We start from the raw sequence: 20,544 nt of genomic DNA, 5'->3' as shown, positions 1-20,544 counted from the left end.
CTGCCTACATAAGGACAGATTGGTGAAATAAAATGCTCTTCTGTCTTCACCCCGCCACCATCGACCCTCACCAAATGAGATTTACTAGCAGTACAGCAACAATATATTTACACCTGTCTAACAATGCACTGCATCCTGACACACAATACAACAACAATCTCTTCCTATCAGAGTTTAATGTGTACTCATCTGAATTATACTTATTATACACAATGGAGTCTTAAAAATCAAGACCACCACTGAGCGTATGCATTGTGACATTCTGTTTCAGAAGATATAGAGCACCAAAAGTCAGCATTTGAGCCAATAATGTGGCCCAAATGCTGTGCCTGCAGCATTTTCAAAGAGGCAGCCCTCACCAAATAGCGTGCACTAGGATGTTATCACATGCCATGCAGACCTTAGTGCCTGGTTACCCAGCCACCCAGATATCATCAGTCCCAGAGAGTTCAACCATGCTGTTGCACGCACACCGATATACTATGCACTTGACTGTGACAATCTGCACGATCACTCTTGTACCTGTTTTCAAATAAAATGTATTCCAAAGAACACTGTAAATTTATATTGTTTCTATGGTATAGAATTCTAAGCTATTGCACATATAACATTTGCAAAATAAATTACCCAATCATGATTATGATTTTGCATATTTGGAGTTTTAACACTGCAGCCTTTCCAGGCTGAATATGGAAACTCCAATGATATCCTTGTCCTGGTGCAAAATGTTATTTTAATATGTTGATATACTGCAATAAGTTTACATGCAATATCCCTGATATAGTTCTTTTAAGTTGAATTCTTTCCCTACGGAATCTCCAATGAGTATATTACCTTTCCCTTCCATCCCACGTCTGGCTAACCTCTCTCTCCTTTAAGCTGCAAATTCTTCTGACCTCCGACTCGGTCTTCCAAGTAGTTAATATTATAACGACCCTTTCAGTGACATTACGTATTTAGAGGCCAATTTCCTTCATCAAAAATCTACTTACATTCTTCCAAAACACAGCTCATCAGGATGTACAAGGCTTGATCAGTAAATGGCTTAGTCTCTGCGGTTAAGCCATTTTCCTTTAAAATTGCGTACTCCCCAACTTGATGAATGAGCTTTGACATTTAGACTAGTTAAGGGGCTCGTTAGTTGCTAGAGTTGTTTTATAGGTGCATTGTGAATTGCTATTTTACCACTACTGTTAACAAAACTGCATTTTAAAACTCCACTCACCAGTTTTCATTAGCAGGTAATAAATTAAGAAAAGCAAGCATTTCTCCTTTTTTTGAAGAAGAGAAAATCAAGCACAGGTTATCCATACTTCAACATTACTGCTGTCAACATATAGTATACTGCTAGGAAACTCCAGGACTATAGGTACGAACCCAGATTAATTTAACAAAATATTGTCAAAAATGTCTACACATGTTTCTCCCCATTTGCAACCAAATGAGAAACTGAATTGAAAGAAGAAATATTTCGAGCAGACTTGGGTTTGTTTTGTTTAGAAAAAGGCCCATGGTGCCAGTATATTGTAGCAGACTAATTTTATTCAATTGCATTTTACTTCTAACCCTTTCAAATCAGGAAGGAAACAATTATAACTGCCTTCAGCTGACTACACAAAAAAAATCCAAAAAATACACTAAATTCTCAGAGTGTGTAATGATCTTAATGAGGACCAGTTGTTTCCAGCCACTGATCTGCTAAACTTCTTTTTACACTTATTTAAAGCAGAGCAGTCTCACCCCTGACCAATGCACTTGTAAATGTTTCCTTGTTTAAGTTCTTGTGTTTGCTTGGCTCACAGCTGTCAATGCTGGACAATTAACCCAGAGCACAGATGAACAGAGTCATCTCAATTCTAGCAAACATTGTTTACATTAAATAAAATTGAAAAGGAAAAACTTTATTGCACACTGACACTGATTGATTCCTCACCATTACAAAAAAATTAAAAATAAAGCTATAAAATGATGAGCACTGATAACATATTTGGGGTGGGAGGCAGGACTAAAGAGAAGCAACTGAAAATGAAAGTGGGAAGAAGGGAACCAAAGCATCAATAATCACATCCATTAACTTGGTGATTCTCAGAACCTTTTACACCAATCGTTAATTCAGCATCCTTGCCCTGCTTTGAATTCAGTAAATGCCAATGAGGCAAACTTTACAGCCAGTTTTTGAGAGAAAAGTATAACTAATTTGACAACTCTAATCTTAAAAAAGGGTGCATAAAAGTAAAAATCCATAAGACCATAAGACATAGGAGCAGAAGTAGGCCATTTGGCCCATCAAGTCTGCTCCGCCATTCAATGAGATCATAGCTGATCTGATAATCCTCAACTCCACTTTTCTGCGTTTTCCCCATAACCCTTGATTCCCTTACTGATTAAAAATTTGTCTATCTCAGCCTTGAATATCCTTAACAACCCAGCCTCTATAGCCCTCTGCGGTAAAGAATTCCACAGATTCACTACCCTCTGAGGAAAGAAGTTCCTCCTCATCTGTTTTAAATGCGCACCCCCTTACTCTGAGATTATGCCCTCTGATCCTTGACTCTCCCACAAGGGGAAACCTCTCAGCATCTACCCTGTCAAGCCCTCTAACAATCTTATATGTTTCAATAAGGTTGCTTCTTTCTTCTAAACTCCAATGAGTACAAGCCCAACCTACTCAACCTCCCCTCATAAGAAAATCCCTCCATCCCCAGGATCAACCAAATGAACCTTCTCTGGACTGCCTCCAACGCCAGTATATCTTTCCTTAAATAAGGGGACCAAAACTGTTCACAGTATTCTAGGTGTGGTCTAACTAGTGCCTTGTATAGTTTTAGCAAGGCTTCCCTATTTTGAAAAAAAGGCCAACATTCCATTTGCCTTCTCTATTAGCTGCTAAACTTATATGCTAGCTTTCTGTGATTCATGCACGATGACCCCCAAATCCCTCTGTGCTGCAGTTTTCTTCAGTCTTTCTCCATTTAAATAATATTCAGCTCCTCTATTCTTCCTGCCAAAGTGCATAACCTCACACTTTCTCACATTGTATTCCATCTGTCACATTTTGCCCACTCACTTAACCTGTCTATTTCCCTCTGTAGACGCTTTGCCTCATCCTCACCACGTCCTTCCCATCTATTTTTGTGTCATTTGCAAACTTGGCGATAATACATTCATTTCTCTCATCCAAGTCATGAATGTATATTGTAAATAATTGTGGCCCCAGCACTGATCCCTGTGGCACTCTACTAGTTACAGGTTCCATCCTGAAAATGCAACCCGTATCCCAACTCTCTGTCATCTATTAGTTAGCCAGTCCTCTATCCATGCTAATATAGTACCCCCAACATCATGGGCTCTTATCTTATTAAGTAGCATTATGTGCAGTATCTTATCAAACACCTTTTGGAAATCCAAATATATTACATCTACTGGTTCCCCTTTATCAATCCTGCTTGTTACCTCCTCAAAGAATTCCAATAAACTTGTCGGGCATGATTTCCCCTTCATGAAGCCATGCTGACTCTGCTTGATTATATTATGCATTTCTACATGCTTTATAATAGACCTCAACATTTTCCCAATGACAGCTGTTAAGCTAACTGGCCTATAGTTACCTGTTTTTTTTATCTCCCTCCCTTTTTGAATAAGAGAAAGATAGGCCATCTCACCCCATTTTCCCTCTTCCCCCGTTACCACCTCCCCCCCACCCCCCAATACCCCGATATCTAACCTAGCTCCATGCTTTTGTTAACATGTACCGATGACCGAGGTCTAGCTAAGTACCTAGCTCAGGTAACCCATTCACAGCGATAGAATCTAATTCCTTCATAACTTAAGGACCTCAGTCATTTCACCTTGAAGTCCAAGCTTTTCAAGATAAAGAATTCCAGCTCTCGAAGCCTGTCCTGATAATTATGAGCCCTTAAACTAAGTATCAATAGAGCAGTTTGCCTCAATCTATTCCATGGACTCAATAGCCCATTATATTTTTTTGTTCATTGACAGGATAAAGGCATGGCTGGCTAGGCCAACATTTATTGCCCATCTGTAATTGCCCTTGAGAAGACGGTGGTGAGCTGCCTTCTTGAACCGCTGCAGTTCATACGGTGTAGGTACACCCACAGTGTGATTAGGGAGGGAGGTCCAGGGTCTTTACCCAGCAACAGTGAAGGAACGGCAATATATTTCCAAGTCAAGATGGTGAGTGGCTTGGAGGGGAACATCCAGGTGGCGGTGTTCCCATGTGCCTGCTATCCTTATCCTTCTAGATGGTAGCAGTCATGGGTTTGGAAGGTACTGCCTGAGGAGCCTTGGTGAGTTTCTGCAGTACATCCTTTAGATGGTACACACTGCTACCACCTTCTTCGATGATGGAGGGAGTGAATGTTTGTAGATGGGGTGCCAATCAAGCAGGCTGCTTTGTCCTGGATGGTGTCAAGCTTCTTGAGTGGTGTTGGAGCTGCACTCGTCCAGGCAAGCGGAGAGTATTCCATCACACTCCTGACTTGTGCCTTGTTGGTTGTGGACAGGCTTAGGGGAGTCAGGAGGTGAGTTGCTCGATGCAGGATTCCCAGCCTCTGACCTGCTCTTGCAGCCACAGTATTTATATGGTTAGTCCAGTTCAGTTTCTGGTCAATGGTAACCCCCAGGATGTTGATAGTGGGGAATTCAGCGATGGTAATGCCGTTGAATGTCAAGGGACGATGGTTAGATTCTCTCTTGTTGGAGATGGTCATTGCCTGGCACTTGTGTGGCTTGAAGCTTACTTGCCACTTGTCAGCCCAAGCCTGGAGATCATTGTCTGGGTCTTGCTGCATTCAGACATGGGCTACTTCAGTGTCTGAGGAGTTGTGAATGGTGCTGAATATTGTGCAATCATCAGCGAACATCCCCAGTTCTGACCTTACGATGGGAGGATGGCCATTGATGGTAGCAGCTGAAGGTGGTTGGACCTAGGACACTACCCTGAGGAACTCCTGCAGTGATGTCCTGGAGCTGAGTTGATTGACCTCCAACAACCACAACCATCTTCCTTTGTGCTAGGTACAACTCCAACCAATGGAGAGTTTTCCCCGATTCCCATTTAATTCAGTTTTGCTAGGGACCCTTGATGCCACACTTGATCAAATGCTGCCTTGATGGCAAGGGCAGTCACTCTCATCTCACCTCTGGAAGTCCATGTTTGAATCAAGGCTGTAATGAGGTCAGAACCTGAGTGACCCTGGCGGAACACAAACTGAGCATCAGTGAGCAGGTTATTGCTAAGCAAGTGCTGTTTGGTAGCACTATTGATGACCCCTTCCATCACTTTACTGATGATTGAGAATAGGCTGATGGGGTGGTAATTGGCCAGATTGGATTTGTCCTGCTTTTTGTGTACAGGACATACCTGGGCAATTTTCCACATAGCCGGGTAGATGGCAGTGTTGTAACTGTACTGGAACAGCTTGGCTAGGGGGACGGCAAGTTCTCGAGCACAAATCTTTAGTACTATTCCTGAAATATTGTCAGGGCTCATAGCCTTTGCAGTATCCAGTGCCTTCAGCTGTTTCTTACGATCACATGGAGTGAACTGAATTGGCTGAAGACTGGCATCTGTGATTATGGGGGTCATGGGAGGAGACCAAGCTAGATCATCCACTCGGCACTTCTGGCTGAAGAGTGTTACAAATTCTTCAGCCTCATCTTTTGCACTGATGTGCTGGGGTCCGCCACGATTGAGGATGGGGATAGTTGTGGAGCCTCCTCCTCCTCCAGTGTGTTGTTTAATTGTCCACCACCATTCACAACTGGATATGGCAGGACTGCAGAGCTTAGATCTGATCCATTGGTTGTGGGATCACTTAGCTCTGTCTATCACTTGCTGCATATGCTGTTTGGTATGCAAGTCGTCCTGTGTTGTAGCTTCACCAGGTTGACACCTCATTTTTAGGTATGCCTGGTGCTGCTCCTGGCATGCCCTCCTGCACTCTTCATTGAATTAGGGTTGATCCTCTGGCTTGATGGTAGTGGTAGAGTGGGGGATATGCCAGGCCATGAAGTTACAGATTGTGGTCGAGTACAATCCTGCTGCTGCTGATGGCCCACAGCGCCTCATGGATGCCCAGTCTTGTATTATGACACAGCCAATGGTGAAGGCTGAGTTCTCAAATCCCAGAGGGAAACTTGAAACAACTGACATAACCCATTTGTAATTTCGAGATGCAGACTTTGAATTCAGTAGGAATAAAACTACCAAGTCTCGTACTTTTTATATAAAACTAAATTAAACATTTATTAATTTAACAACAAATTAAACACATACTTATGGCTACAAATAATTTTTTCCCAAATCCCCAGATTAATCACCCCCAGGTAAATCTCCACTAAGGCAACAGTAACCCATACACTTTAAACTGACACCAGGCAAAGCACATTTGACCTTACAAATTCCAAATGAGGTCCCTTTGCAAGTTGGTTAGAGGCGCATAGGCTGTTTAGTTCTTAAATGCCTCTACCTTAACCACACAAATTCCTTCCTTTATATACCTAGCTTTCCCTTTGAATGTAAATTTTCCATTGTATCACAAGGTCATTTGAACGTAGCTCTTCTAACAATAAAACCCCTTTCATAGCAGCAACTTTATTAGTAAGTTGAAAAAATAAACACATTGTTTGGCTTTTTCTAGCTAGATTTTACCTGCAGTCTTGAATGGTTTATTCAACAAATGCAAATGAACACTTTACCTAACTGTTCTCCTTACTGTTCACCCAATTAACATCTCAAAACTACTATACATCAAAGCACCTAGACTAGCTGGCTTTAATCTAAGACACACACAGAGGCACCACCTGGACACAGACCCCCACTAGAATTCCATTTTAAAAAATAATTTCCAATAGCATTATACATATTAATCTTTTCACGACACTTGAGTTCGCTAAATATGTTCGAAATCTATCCCATTTAGCATGGTGGTAGTGCCACACAACACAACGTAGGGTATCCTCAATGTGAAGATGGGACTTTGTCTCCACAAGCACTGTGCAGTGGTCACTCCTACCGATACTGTCATGGACAGATGCATCTGCTGCAGGCAAGTTGGTGAGGATGAGATCAAGTATGTTTTGCTCTCTTGTTGGTTCCCTCACCACCTGCCGCAGACCCAGTGCCTCAGTCGATGCCGGGTTATCTGTCTGGTTTCATTCCCTTTTTATTGACATTTTAGTGGTTTGATACAACTGAGTGACTTGCTAGGCCATTTCAGGGGGCATTTAAGAGTCAACCACATTACTGCGGATCTGGAGTCACATGCAGGCCAGGTAAGGACAGCAGATTTCCTTCATTAGTGAATCAGATTGGTTTTCACAACAATGGTTTAATTCCAGATTTTTACTTAATTCAAATTCCACCTGGGTCCCCAGAGCATTACCTTGGGTCTCTAGATTACCAGTCCAGTGACAATACCACTATGCCACTGCCTCCCCATTCATGAGGGCACGACAAATGGCGACTATTCCAGATATGGCCAGACCAAGCCCTTGTTTATGTTTGCAGCTGCCCCCCACAAATGCTTCTGGCTACTTACTCAATGTTAAAAGATATCTACCAAACATAGGAGTATTCAGTGGCCACTCCATCTGCCACTCATTTACTTCATCCAAAGTCCTCACACCTGCACATATCTTTGTATCATCTGAAAGCTTGTGGATTGCTTCTCCAATGACTTCATTGCTCTCTACTGATGTTCTGCATATATAGCCAATTCTTTAATTAATTAACTAGCATCTGCCCACCAACCCCATTAGGTGTAACCTTCCTTAACAATTTTTTGTTTAGTATTTTAATAGAAAACTTTTGAAAGCTCTGAATCACAATGTGAACCAATTTCTCCACCCTTTTTGCAACCTCTTTGAAATGTTCAATCAAGTTGTTGAAACAGTATTTCTTCCTCCAGAGCTGTCCTGAGATTCCCTAATAATCCCTATCCACTGGCTGTGGTGGTTCATGAAGGCCTACTTCCTCACCCTGCCCGACGCTTGTGGAGTGCTGACCCTCAAGCTATATATTGCCAATTATTTCTCTTTCTCCATTAGAGGAGCTTATGGTCCTTTCTGGACTATGGCTAATTACTGACTTAAGATGTTAATATAACACATCTCTACTAATCCCTTCAAGCAACTTGCCTTTGTTAAACTAACAAAGTTGTAATTTCCTCGTTGAGTTATTTCCCAATTTAAACACAAGCACCAAATAGGCCAATCTATATTTCCTGGGAACAATTCCAAATCTCAGGGAGTAATTAAATGTACGAGACAGTGGGCCACATCACAAAGACCGATTTATTTAAGCACCCCAGGGCGAACGCCATCAGGCCAAACTGCCTGATCTGCTTCTTAGTGCTAATTCTGGCAAAGATCATTTCCACATTTACAAATTAAGATCAGCATTTACAAATTTAATATCAGCATGAACACTATGCTGCAATATTGGTAGTTAAGTATCATCCTCAGTAGTGAAGGCTAATGAAAACTTGAGCCATATCTTGGGACTATGCAGAATTTCTCAATTACTCTACACATTCCTTAGTAGCCTTCTGCCTCCTAACATAGCATCTTTCCACCCAAATCCTGCTCAGTGTTCATTTCTCCAACTCCTGTTATGAGTTCTATCTTAGTCCCAATTATTCTTCCAACTCCTTCTCTGTCGGTTTCCCCATCTCCCGAGTCTTATTCAGTGTCTGTTTACACCCTTGTGAAGTATCATAGGGTATTTAAGTTAAAAGGTTCTAAATAAATACATTGTTGATGTGTGACCAACAGGTCAATGTGATGCATCTAGTGCGTACGTGAAGAGAGTTAGCATGTTTTCTGTTTTTGTGTACTAGTTTGCTATTCATTTTTAACCTACACTGCTAGCTAGCAGCAATGCAAGAAAGAGAGCCAAATGTGCGAGTCTCTCCCAGTCGGCACACAGCACCTCCATCAGCAGGTCTCAGCTGTGCCTCCTCGCGGCCCCAGGCTATAGCTTCAGGGGAACTCAGAGGAGATTTGACCCCAGACATGCAGTGTGCAGGTCCACTTGCATGTGGACATGCCCTGGCACTCATGAGCCAAACTCCCAGCTATTAGCAAATAGCTCCATTGTCTTGTGGACATCTTAGGAGAGTGAAAGGGACTAAACCCTGACAAACAATCTGGAGTGGAATCCAAAGGCAGACTGATGTCTAAACATGTCATCTTTCTAGCAACTCCTGCAACCAAGCCAGTGCCTAACTTAGTGCTATGCATTCCTTTGGACTCACTCAGGGAGTTCAAAAGTGGGGCCCTGACATTTGGGCATCTCCATAAATTTTGCCCAGGCTTGTACCCTGGAGTGGACACTCCAATTTCGCTGCAGAGCATTAACAGAACACAGGAGACAGCGGTTAGGAGTGATAAGCTCAACTCAGCTGGCATAGAGAACGGGTACTACAGGCAGTCTCTGACAGTAGGAGGGACCGTTGTGTCCCAATGGTCAGCCACTGCCCACCTCAAGTTGAGCAGCCCCCAACTAATAAAGTGCTGACCTGCCACAGTCCAACTGCTTCAATGGGTGCTTGGCACCCTTGCTCAACAAGTGGACAAAATCCATTGCACCAGGAAAACAAACAAAAAGAAGATAACAACTCTTAAATTGGCAGAGTGGAAAGCGAGGAACACGTGCACAGGAGAGACAGACAACTAGCAGACAGTTGTGATTTGATAGGCTGAATATTGGCATAGCTTCTCTACCAAGAGGCAAGGCTCACCAAAAGTGGATCACTGAAAGATAAAGATTACATGTTCATCTGGTACAGGAAGAATTCAGCGGAAATGCATGAGCAAGGTGTAGATTTTGCTGCAAAGAGCTTGCTACTCTCAATGATGGAACCTCCCACAAATGGTTCGGAATGTGTTCTCTCTATCCTATCTCAACTCAAACAGGGCCAGTTAACCTCATGAGTATCTATGCTCCATTACAGTGCCAAAAGACCAGTTCTATGAGGAGCTTGACACTGCTATTTGCAGGATCCCTAAGTCAGAACATCGTTACTTACGGGATTTCAATGCAAGAGTGGACACAGACCATGAAACATGGCCCTCCTGCCTTGGACATCAAGGCTTGGGAAAGATAAATGAGAATGGACAGAGGGTACTTGAGCTTTGCTGCTACCACGAGCTGCGTGTGACTAACACCTTCTTTCAGAACAAACCAAGCCACAAGGTATCCTGGAGACATTCAAGACCAAGGCTTTGGCACCAGCTGGATCTGATCATCACTAGACGTAACTCTCTGAACAGCATGCTCAACACTCGCAGCTACCACAACACTGATACAGATCAATCCCTAGTGTGCACCACACTAGAATGTGACCCTTGAAGATTTTTCATTCAAAGCAGAAATGCTGTCCTCATACGTCAGTCATGCTGCCCACCAAGATGAAAACCAACAGTTTGTCAACTCAACTGAACAGGTGCTCTGTGGCATTCCCACACACACTGCAGAAGCAAAGTGGAACATACTCCTTGTTGGCTACAAGGACACCTCAAGAAAGATATGAAGATGGCAGGCATCGACACTGACAACTGGGAGACAATCGCTGACAGCTGTAACCTCTGGAGGCTGTCTATTAGGAAGAGCATTGGAGGAAGCAAGCAGAAACAAAATGCTCAGCTGGCCAAGAAGAGGGCCCAGAGAAAACAGAGGCCAGCGAATCATACACCTTCTCAGCCACTGTCTTCCTCTACAGCAAATGTGGCAGAGACTGCCATGCTAGAATAGGGTTCCTGAGCCACGCCAGGTGATTCTTAACTTATAGTTGACTACTACAGCACAAACCACTGTCTGAAGAGACGGAAGGCTGCCACCAACTGATACTATTGTACCTAAGTTTTCAGATCTTTCTTTTGTCCACTGAAATTCAGCTTTGAGTTAAGTATCACAGCCTAAATCTTTAGGTTGCAAGATAATGCAAGATTTAATCTTAAATTTCAGAGAGCACTTTAGGGTTAAGCGCAAATACAATTTAAAAAATCTGAAAACTTAGCGTTATTTTCCTTAGTTTTGTTTCAGATGTGGATTAGTTCTGGGAGGAGGTGCCTCAGATTTGTTTTCTGGTTGTCTTTCACAACACCACAACATGTGGTTATGTTGGAAGAAGAATTACAGAAACCTGTATCCAACTTTCCAACTGTAACCCTTAAACAGGCAATTTTACTTTAAAAAATATGTATAATATAAAAAAAAATCACTTTTCTTAGTTTCAAATGGTCTTAGCACACCTAAATTATCCTGGGCTTTTTTGGTTCCTTTAATGCCTTAAACATATTTGTTGTAGTTTTGAATTTCACTCCCTTCATTAACAAGAGCATCATCTAGAGGATAATCTATGCATTACAAAGTTCCACTGGGTAAATGTGACAAGCTAGGAACATTTACAATATACAGCAGTAACTTCAGCCTCTTCCAAAAACAGCATCCTCATCTACACAGACAGGGTCAAAAATTATCATTGTAGCTGTAACACCATCACTTATATAGTACCAGTTATATCAAGAAGGCTCCTTTACAGTATTTTAAATATATTTAATCAAAACAAATAGACTGCTATGAACACCTGCTTTAAATGTTGACAATTAGTAAAGCAAATACACGTTGCATTAACTCCCCCTTCATTTGGTCACCAAAAGGATAAAAAAAGTGCGTCTAAGAAGGAAACTTCTAAGCATCTGAGTGTTCGGCCCTAAGAGGTTAGGAACACATGAGAGAAAACTTGACAGTATAATCTCACAGGACCATCGCTTCCTGCATGGCTTACTTTCCCTACACAAACACAATTCTGGTTATCTCAGAATGCAGAGAGATTTGGATCAGATTTGTGGTACAGAACATATTACCACAGACTTAAGCACAAAAGTCACTTGTTCTAGATAGATCTATATCTCTTTTCTTTTGGCTCAAAAGAATTCAGACCTGCTGCCCATAAGATGAATTTCTCCATTAAGATAAGCTAGAATACTACAAAGAGCACATAACAGAACATTAATAACAAAAAATGTGTGCATGCAAAAGCCAATAAGTTTGTTACAAAAATGGACTAAAAGTTGTTTGAAGGTTTTTATGGTGAGAGCGGTAACCTTGAGTGAGACAATTTTACAGTTACACCATGTAAAATTTGCTCTGAAAAGAGCAGTTGTCACCTTAGAAGTGTTCCTTAGTACACCTGGTGGGCCTCAATGTTTCAGGCAGCATACTCTGCCCGTCATCTAGAGGACTGACTGGAACAGGTGAAATCAGTAGTTATATGTGGTAAAAGATGGGAATATGCACAGGATCTTACTGCTGATTGGTCAGGCTATTGTTTTTGTAATAGGGTGGTATATGTCAACATTCTTGCTGATTGATCAATCTTGCAGAGTGGATGGTAATGTATTTGCTGAGTAAAGGTAGCCAAATGTCACTGATAAGAAGTGGTATTGATAGATCTTCATGGTTTCTCTGACACATCTTGTAAGTTGGTTATGACGGATGAGATACATCTAGAGTTGATCCATTGACTTAGACTTAGAAGCTCTCACCTCTAGAGGCACATGAGAGAGGCAGAGTACTCCGTTTTCTCTGTCCACAGCTAATATTCTCCTGTAAGTCCAGTGTCTGTTGACTAGCTGGAGATCTCAACTGACAGACTGGACCATTGGATGTGGTGGTTATTAACCTGATCATCTTTGACAATAGCTGAACTGTCACATTCACTATGTTTAAACCAGGTTTGTTATTCCTTGGGTCTAGTGTGTAGGCTGCGGCCTGTTTTCCCAATGTAGACAGGTCCACAATTGCATGGCATGCAGTAAATTCCTGGTTTATTGCAAGATGAATTCTTGTCTTTGTGGATATGGAGGATGGAGTGGAGCTTCATAGATGACTTGTGTCAGACTTCTATGTCCACTGACTTGAGTATGTACTATAGTCTATGTGAGGTGGAACCAATGTACAGGAGGGTAGCTCTTGCCTTACAGGAAGTAATTGTTAGGGAGCGAGTACAGGTGAGTGTGTGTTAATCCTGTGTGAAGGGAAGCCATCGAGTTGAAGTGTAGGCTTAATATCACAAAGTTCTTACTGTAAAGTTCTTTCTTGTCACTAATGGACTAGGCTCTTCTAATGAGGATGTTGGAAGCCATTGGAGGGTGCAGGGATGATGGAAAGATCAGTAGTCCAGATATCCGTCAGTATGAGTGGGCTTACAGTAGACTTGACGAATTGGTGTACTGCTGAGACATAGTGATGAGAACTTCAAGAAATGTTATGGAAAGTTGTTGTTCTGTCTCCCTGATAAAATTAATACTCAAAAGTTGATTATTAAGGTGTTGTGGGAAACTATACAGTTCTCTCTTATCATGTTGCCAAATGACGAAAGTGTCGTCGACATATCGAAGCCAGAGTTTAGGTTGAAGACTTATTGATTGAAGTGCTGCTTGTTTGAACTCTTCCATAAGAATGTTAGCGATGATTAGTGATAATGGGGATGGATTAACTTTAATTTCAGAGGTTATAAAACTGCAGCTTTTTTATTAAAGCATAACTCAAAGTATGAGTCACATGATCACATCTACTTCTGGATCTTAGATAGTTGAGTGACTTTATAAACAGTACAATTCAGCTAGTAAAACCAAAATCTTAGATTTTTATTTACCAATTACCTATGACTATGTGACCAATCTGCTATGGGGAAGGAGGGCTAAATCCACAATATTCAGTTTCTTACTTCAATTAAGAGACAAGAGTTTCTATACTGATACATAGAATTTTACTAGGCAACTATATAATACATAGAGGCATGTACACTGGATTTAAGATTGCTTTCGTCAAATGTTTGAAAACATTAGTCTGTATTGTAGTTCCCTCAAAAGTTAGCACTATCCAGGAAGAATAACTCCTTGTATGAATTCCTGTTCTTGTACTTTAAACAAAGTATATCCCTTCCCACTTTGAGTGGAAAACAAACTGTAGGGTGGTCCTAGAGGTTGAGAAATAATAATCAATGCATTATTTTAAAAAAATATCGAATAAAACTATCCATATGGAGTGAACCGAACCACATAGTTAACTTTTAAACCTAAATCTCAAGATGAGAAGATGAACACACTGGAGACTATTTTCCATCTAAACTATCACAAAAAACTTGTAGTACTTGATAATAAAATGGTTGAAATTCATGTATCCATGGTTGGCATAAGTAACATGTACAAATTATGGTTCCTGTAACTTCTCCTTACCTGGTCTTTGGGTTTTGTTGCAGACTTTGAAGATTCATAATCCTTCTTTGTTTCTAAAATCTTCCTGACAAGCACACCTGTGACAAAAATAGATTTCTCTCTATGTGTGCTGACAGAATGAAATTTGCATTATGTAAAATTCTTCCAACGGTTTTCAAGATTCTTTTCTAGTTTAAGTTGATGGAAATACAAGAGATAGACAAGAGGGAAATTGATTTTCTGCAGCCAGTATCAGCATCACAATTCAAATACTACTACTTATAGTTGTTTAGCGCCTTTAACTTAATAAAACATACAAACAACATATGAAGCCTGCTCCGCCATTTGATAAGATCATGGCTGATCGGATTGTGCCTCTGCTTTCCTGTCTACCCCCTATACCCCCACATCCCAAGGCGCTTTACAGGAGCGACATTAAACAAAAAAATATGACCCAGATGCAGCAATGAGCGTAATGCAAAGCTTCTTCTGGCTTAGTAAATCACTCCCTACTGTAATATTTCCAAGTTCTGTGGCAGGCACTCTTGTCAGTCTCTTAAATTATGGGTTATTTTCTATTGTAGATTCATACTCACTGGAAACTAGGATGAAATTGCATAAAATCATTTCGCTGAGGACATAGATAGCTACTGCCTACTGGCGACTGCCAGTTTTGATACTACTCAAAGCCAGGAGCTAGAGACGAAAGATACAACTTGATCAAAAACAAATTCCTTTAAAACTGGTCACAGGAAGTTTGGGGCGAGATCCTCTCTGAAGCATTCCTTCTTTTCCTCACACCCCAAAAAGCAGAATTTCATGAATACCCTAAACAAAACACACAATGCCAGGTAGCTCCGACTAGCAGCTTCAAAACATTAACACAGTTGAGTCAGGAGGAGTATTAGAACGCAACAGTGGAACAATCGCTTTCTTTGAAGTGGAGATGAGGAGGAATTTCTTCTCTCAGAGGGTCACTAATCTTTGGAATTCTCTTCCCCAGAGAGCAATGGAGGCTGAGTCATTGAATATATTCAAGGCTGAATTAGGTAGATTTTGAATCTATGAGGGAATCAAGGGTTACGGGGGGCAGACAGGAAAGTGGAGTTAATGCCACAATCAGATCAGCCATGATCTTATTGAATGGAGGAGCAGACTCAATAGACCAAATAGTCTACTCCCTGCTCCTAGATCTTCTGATCTTACGAGAACAAGTTACAATTCAAAAAAGTAACATTTTCCTTTTAAGCAGCAAATTCAATCTGTCTGTACATTTAGCTGTGTTTTACTCAATTTACAATTATGAAAAAAAACATATACAACGATAAACATATCATAGAGGGCATATAAAGAAATCTTTTCTTTTTGAATCCAGGGCAAAATCCAATAACAATTTTGTGACTTCCCCACAATACAGTCAACGGATCAACATGGTCTAGTCATGGAAGCCGTGGTAAACAGCTGTATGTAAACTTACATACATGCATGCACACATGCATCCTGATGGCATCTTCCTTACTAGGAACGATGCATGCTTTTAACATGGAATAATTGCCATTTTTATATGAAAACCTTTGCAAAAAGGTATTAGCAGTTTTCCTTTTTATTGTAGAAAATCCCCAATGGCCTACTAACTAAATCCTGAAGCTTAGATGTGAAATATATTTTCACACATCTCAAACCCAACTCATTTGTGACCATTCAAATAAAGACTGGCAAACACTACTAAGTAACAGATGTTTGACAATTCAACTGCACTATTGTTTTCTGGCTTTCATCCGTGTGAGTTAATAAGTTGCTCTGGTAGTGGAAACTAGTCACAACCATAAAATAAATAATGGCCTTCAGTACATGGAATTTCAACTCAAAAACATTTAAGCTGCAGGGCTGGCTAAAATGGATGCTCAAGTTACAATCCACAATTAATGCAACAATATCTGTTGGGATTTTCCGTAACAATACATTCAACAGTTTAAGTGCTAACGTTAACAATCTGTTCTTTACCAATATCACTTAAATTAGCGATTATGTGCACCATACAATAGCACTGAGCAATATCCAGCTGAAGGTTTGAGTAACACAGGAACAGGAATAGGCCAATCAATTAGATCATAGAATCACAGAATTGTTATGGTGCAGAAGGAGGCCATTTGGCTCATTGTGTCTGCACCTGCTCTCTGAGCATTTTAACTTAGTGCCAGTCTCCTACCTTTTCCCCATAAACCTGCAGGTTGTTCCTATTTAAACAATCATCCAATGCCTACTTGAATGCCTCAGTTGACAAGTGTGTGCCTGCACCACACTTCCAGGCAGTGTATTCCAAACCCTAACTACTCGCCATGTGAAGAAGTTTTTTTTCACCTCGCATTTGCTTCTTTTGCAAAACACTTTAAAACTGTGTACCCTGGCTCTTGATCAGTTTATGAGCAGGAACAGTTTCTCCCTATCTACTCTGTCCAGACCCCTCATGGTTTTGAAAACTTCTATCAAGTCTCCTCTTAGCCTTCTCCTCTCCAAGGAAAACAGTCCCAACTTCTCCAATCTTTCCTCATTCTGAAGTGTCTCATCCCTGGAACCATTCTTGTAAACCTCTTCTGCACTCTCTCCAATGCGTTCACACCTTTCCTATAGTGTGGCGCCCAGAACTGTACACAACACTCCTGCTGAGGTCTAACCAGTGTCTTATATAAGTTCATAAAAACCTCCTTGCTCTTGTATCTATGTCCCTACTAAAGAAGCCTAGAATACTGTATGCTTTGGAAACAGCTCTCTCTACCTGTCCTGCCACCTTTAATGACTTATGTACATATACACCCAGGTCTCTCTGCTCCTGCACACCCTTTAGAATAATTTCCTTTATTTTATACTGTTTCTCCATGTTCTTTGTACCAAAGTGTATCACCTCACATTTCGCACTGAACTTCATCTGCCACCTATCTGTCCACTCCACCAATGTGTCAATGTCTTTTTGAAGTTCTACACTGTCCTCCTCACAGTTTACAATTCTCCCAAGTCGTGTGTCATCCACAAACTTTGAAATTGTCCCCTGCACACTAAGCTAAAGATCATTTATATATATCAGGAAAAGCAAGGGTCCCAATACCAACACCTGGGGAACTCCACTACAAACTTTCTTCCAAGCTGAAAAATACCCATTAACCATTACTCTGTTTCCTATCCCATAGCCAATTTTGTACCGTGTTGCTACTGTCCCTTTTATTCCATGACCTATAACTTTCCTCACAAGTGTGTTGTGTGGCACTGTATCGAACGCCTTTTTGAAGTCCATATACACCACGTCCACATGCCCTCATCAACCATCTCTGTTACCTTTTCAAAAAACTCCAGCATGGCTGATCTGTAGTGTAATTCCATCTAATTGCTTTGTTTCCATAACCCTGGCTGCAACAAAAATCTCAATCTTGAAGTTTTTAACTGATCCACCATCCAGAGCCTTTTACGGGAGTGTTCCAGATTTTCACTGGTTTGTGTGTGAAGAAATGCGTTCTGATGTCAGCCCAAATGGTCAAGCTCTAATTTTAAGATTATGCCCCATTGTTTTGAACTCCCCCACCAAAGGGAATTATTTCTCTCTATATACCAATTCCCTTTATCATCTTAAATACCACAAAAATCATCCCTTAAACTTCTATACTCAATAGAATACAAGCCTAGTCTATGCAACCATCTTCTTAATTTAGCCCTTTTAGCTCTGATATCATTCTGGTGCATCTGTGTTGCAGCACCTCCCAAGGACAAAGTACCTTTCCTGAAGTGCAGGCCCCAGAACTAAAATCTAGTTACTGCACATGGGGTCTAACCAGAGCTTTATTCAACTGTAGCATAACTTATACCTCTTTATGCTGCAGTCCTCTTGAAATACAGGCCAAAGTTTCATTAGCCCTTTTCTTTTTTTGTACATGCCCAATAATAGCTTTTATTAATTTCTGTACTTGGGCCCAAGTCTCTCTGCTCAACCACAGTTCCTTGTTTCTTGCCATTTAGAAAATACTCCAAAGTGCTCACACTTGCCCATACCAAACTCCAGGGGCCAGTGTTGCCCATTCACTTAATCCAGCAATGTCCCTTTGCAACTTTCTGCTCCCATTTACACTATTTACTGTGCTATCTAACTTAGTATCATCACAAACTGAGATACGTAGCTCTCTAATCCTTCCTCCAAGTCAATTATAAATATACTCAAAAACAGAGGCCCCATCACATATCCCTGGGGCACACCACTAACAACACAAAGGGGAAAATAAGTCAAATTATCACATTAAGGAATAAGTTTTAGCTACACATACCATGGTCTTCACTGCCATGCAGTTCCACCGCTGTAGCCTAGGGAAAAACACAAGTAAAAACATCCATTTAATCACTTTGGCCAAACAGTAATGTTTCTTCTTACCAATAGCTTTGGAGATTATTTATGGTTAAAAATTTTAACAATACCCTCCAATCTCTTCTGTGGTGTCATATCTGTCTGTCACTTTAAAATACATGATTTTCCAATTTCAAAGTTTAAAAAACATATTGCTAAAATAGCAGCATCAAACTGGGTTGCTGTGGCAGTAACGCCAAGACAATATTTTAAAATCTCCCTCCAAAAAAAAATTAAAGACTTACAGGCATTCTTTCAATTAAGTGAATCAAGAAGCCACTATCCACTAGAAAGAACATTGTGGTCAAGAGCAAGGAAAGCCCAAGGTTTCCTTGTGGGTCCAGAGGAGCACTCGTACTCCTATCCCAAAAGAAACAAAACAAAATTTAACTCGTTTCCTCTGGCTCCAGCTTCTCCTGCCGTGAGGTTGACCTGATGGGGAAGCCCCGTGCTGGCCTCGAGTTAAAATTGTAATCAGGTACCAATATCGTAACTGGAATCCGACATGCACATTTAAAGGAGGACACTACTACTTTCTAGCCTGCTCAAAGGAGCAGGTTAAAATTCGAACGCAATGGAAGGCATCATGATCATTTGGATGTAAGAACATACAATTGGGTGCAGGGATAGGCCATATGGCTCTTCAAGCTGCTGCATTTAATAAGATCATGGCTCATCTTCGCCCTCAACTCCACCTATCCCCATATTCTTTCAGTCCTTTGGCATCTAAAAGCCTATGGATCTCTTAAATACATTCACTTTTGAACTTGCAAAACCAATCTGAGGTAGAGAATTCCAAAAATTCACAATCCCATGCATGAAAAAAAATCTCATCTCAGTCCTAAATGCTTAACCCCTAATTCTGAACCTGTGGCCCTGAATTTAACCTCGTCAAGCCCCTTATGAGTTTAAACGTTTCAATGAGATCACCTCTCTTTTTTTAAAACTCTAGGGAACAAAGGCCTAGCCTACTCAGTCTCTCCTTAATGGACAGTCCCCTCATTTTAGGAATCAGTTGTGATTGGTGGGGAAAATCACTGTGGCCATTTTAATTGCCTACCAGGTTTCCTTTGGATGGCCATGCTTAAAAACGGCTTGTAAGGTATGAAGTATGTAGGGGGAAACAAGAGTGATTGCAAACTGGCAATAATTGCGGCACAATAATAAATAAGCCAAATTTCAGTTTACTACAGTTCAGGTTCATCATCACTATTCTATTTTGGCATTTCTATTAATTCTTTCATGAACACTACAAATCAATGGCCTTAATAATAGCCATTGTTAGAACAGTCTACAACTTCATAATAAAGTGTTTTTTTTAAATAAAGCGCATTCTAACTAATCTTGTAATAATAATAAAAATGATAATCCCACTACTTTGGTGTTTATTAATAGAAGCATTAGCAGCTGTACTGAAATTCAAATAAAATGAATATATGGATGAATGGTTTGTGTGTCCTGGAACTTTTTGCTCTTAAATTACTGAGGCTGGTCCCTTTTTAAATCAATCACTCTGGCAATTAGCAACTTGAACTAAGGTGGTGTGTTGTGATGAAACATTAATACTTATGCTACTTTTAAATCAGCAGTCAGAGGTAGGAGTTTGTTGCACATGCACCAGCTGGGAAAGGGCCACGCATGCCCAGTTAGTGTCTTTTCATGTCTTCGGGCCAGGAACCAGCCTTGCGCACCTGCGCAAAATAAAGGGAAGGGAGTGAAACAGCATGAAACCGCAGGTTAGGTGACCTGAGCCAGAGCTCAGCTCCAGAGGAAGGTATCCTAGGGAGCAGGGGGCAGGCCCGGGTGGGGTGGGGGGGGGGGGGGGGGGGGGGGGGGGGGGGAAGAGTCTCAAACCAAAGACAGGGATCAGGAAGAGGTCCTAGAAGAAAGTCCCTTGTAAGGGACAAGGGCAG

General features: G+C 41.1%; 1 protein-coding gene across 4 annotated transcripts in view; it reads right to left on the bottom strand.

Moving 5' to 3' along the window:
* Positions 1-20,544, bottom strand: part of traf3ip1 (TNF receptor-associated factor 3 interacting protein 1) — a 125,270-nt gene that overhangs the window by 37,452 nt on the left and 67,274 nt on the right. For all 4 annotated transcript variants that reach the window (XM_041201050.1, XM_041201051.1, XM_041201052.1 and 1 more), the window contains 2 exons: positions 18,555-18,591; positions 14,269-14,345 (listed from right to left, as the gene is read on the bottom strand). In XM_041201050.1, coding sequence (XP_041056984.1) covers positions 14,269-14,345; positions 18,555-18,591 — 114 coding nt within the window. The remainder of the gene's footprint in view (positions 1-14,268; positions 14,346-18,554; positions 18,592-20,544) is intronic.

The sequence above is a fragment of the Carcharodon carcharias genome, chromosome 12 (genome assembly GCF_017639515.1).
Source record: "Carcharodon carcharias isolate sCarCar2 chromosome 12, sCarCar2.pri, whole genome shotgun sequence".
Lineage (NCBI taxonomy): Eukaryota > Metazoa > Chordata > Chondrichthyes > Lamniformes > Lamnidae > Carcharodon > Carcharodon carcharias.
Note: the sequence above shows the minus strand (reverse complement) of the source record. Positions and strands in the feature narration are given on the sequence as shown.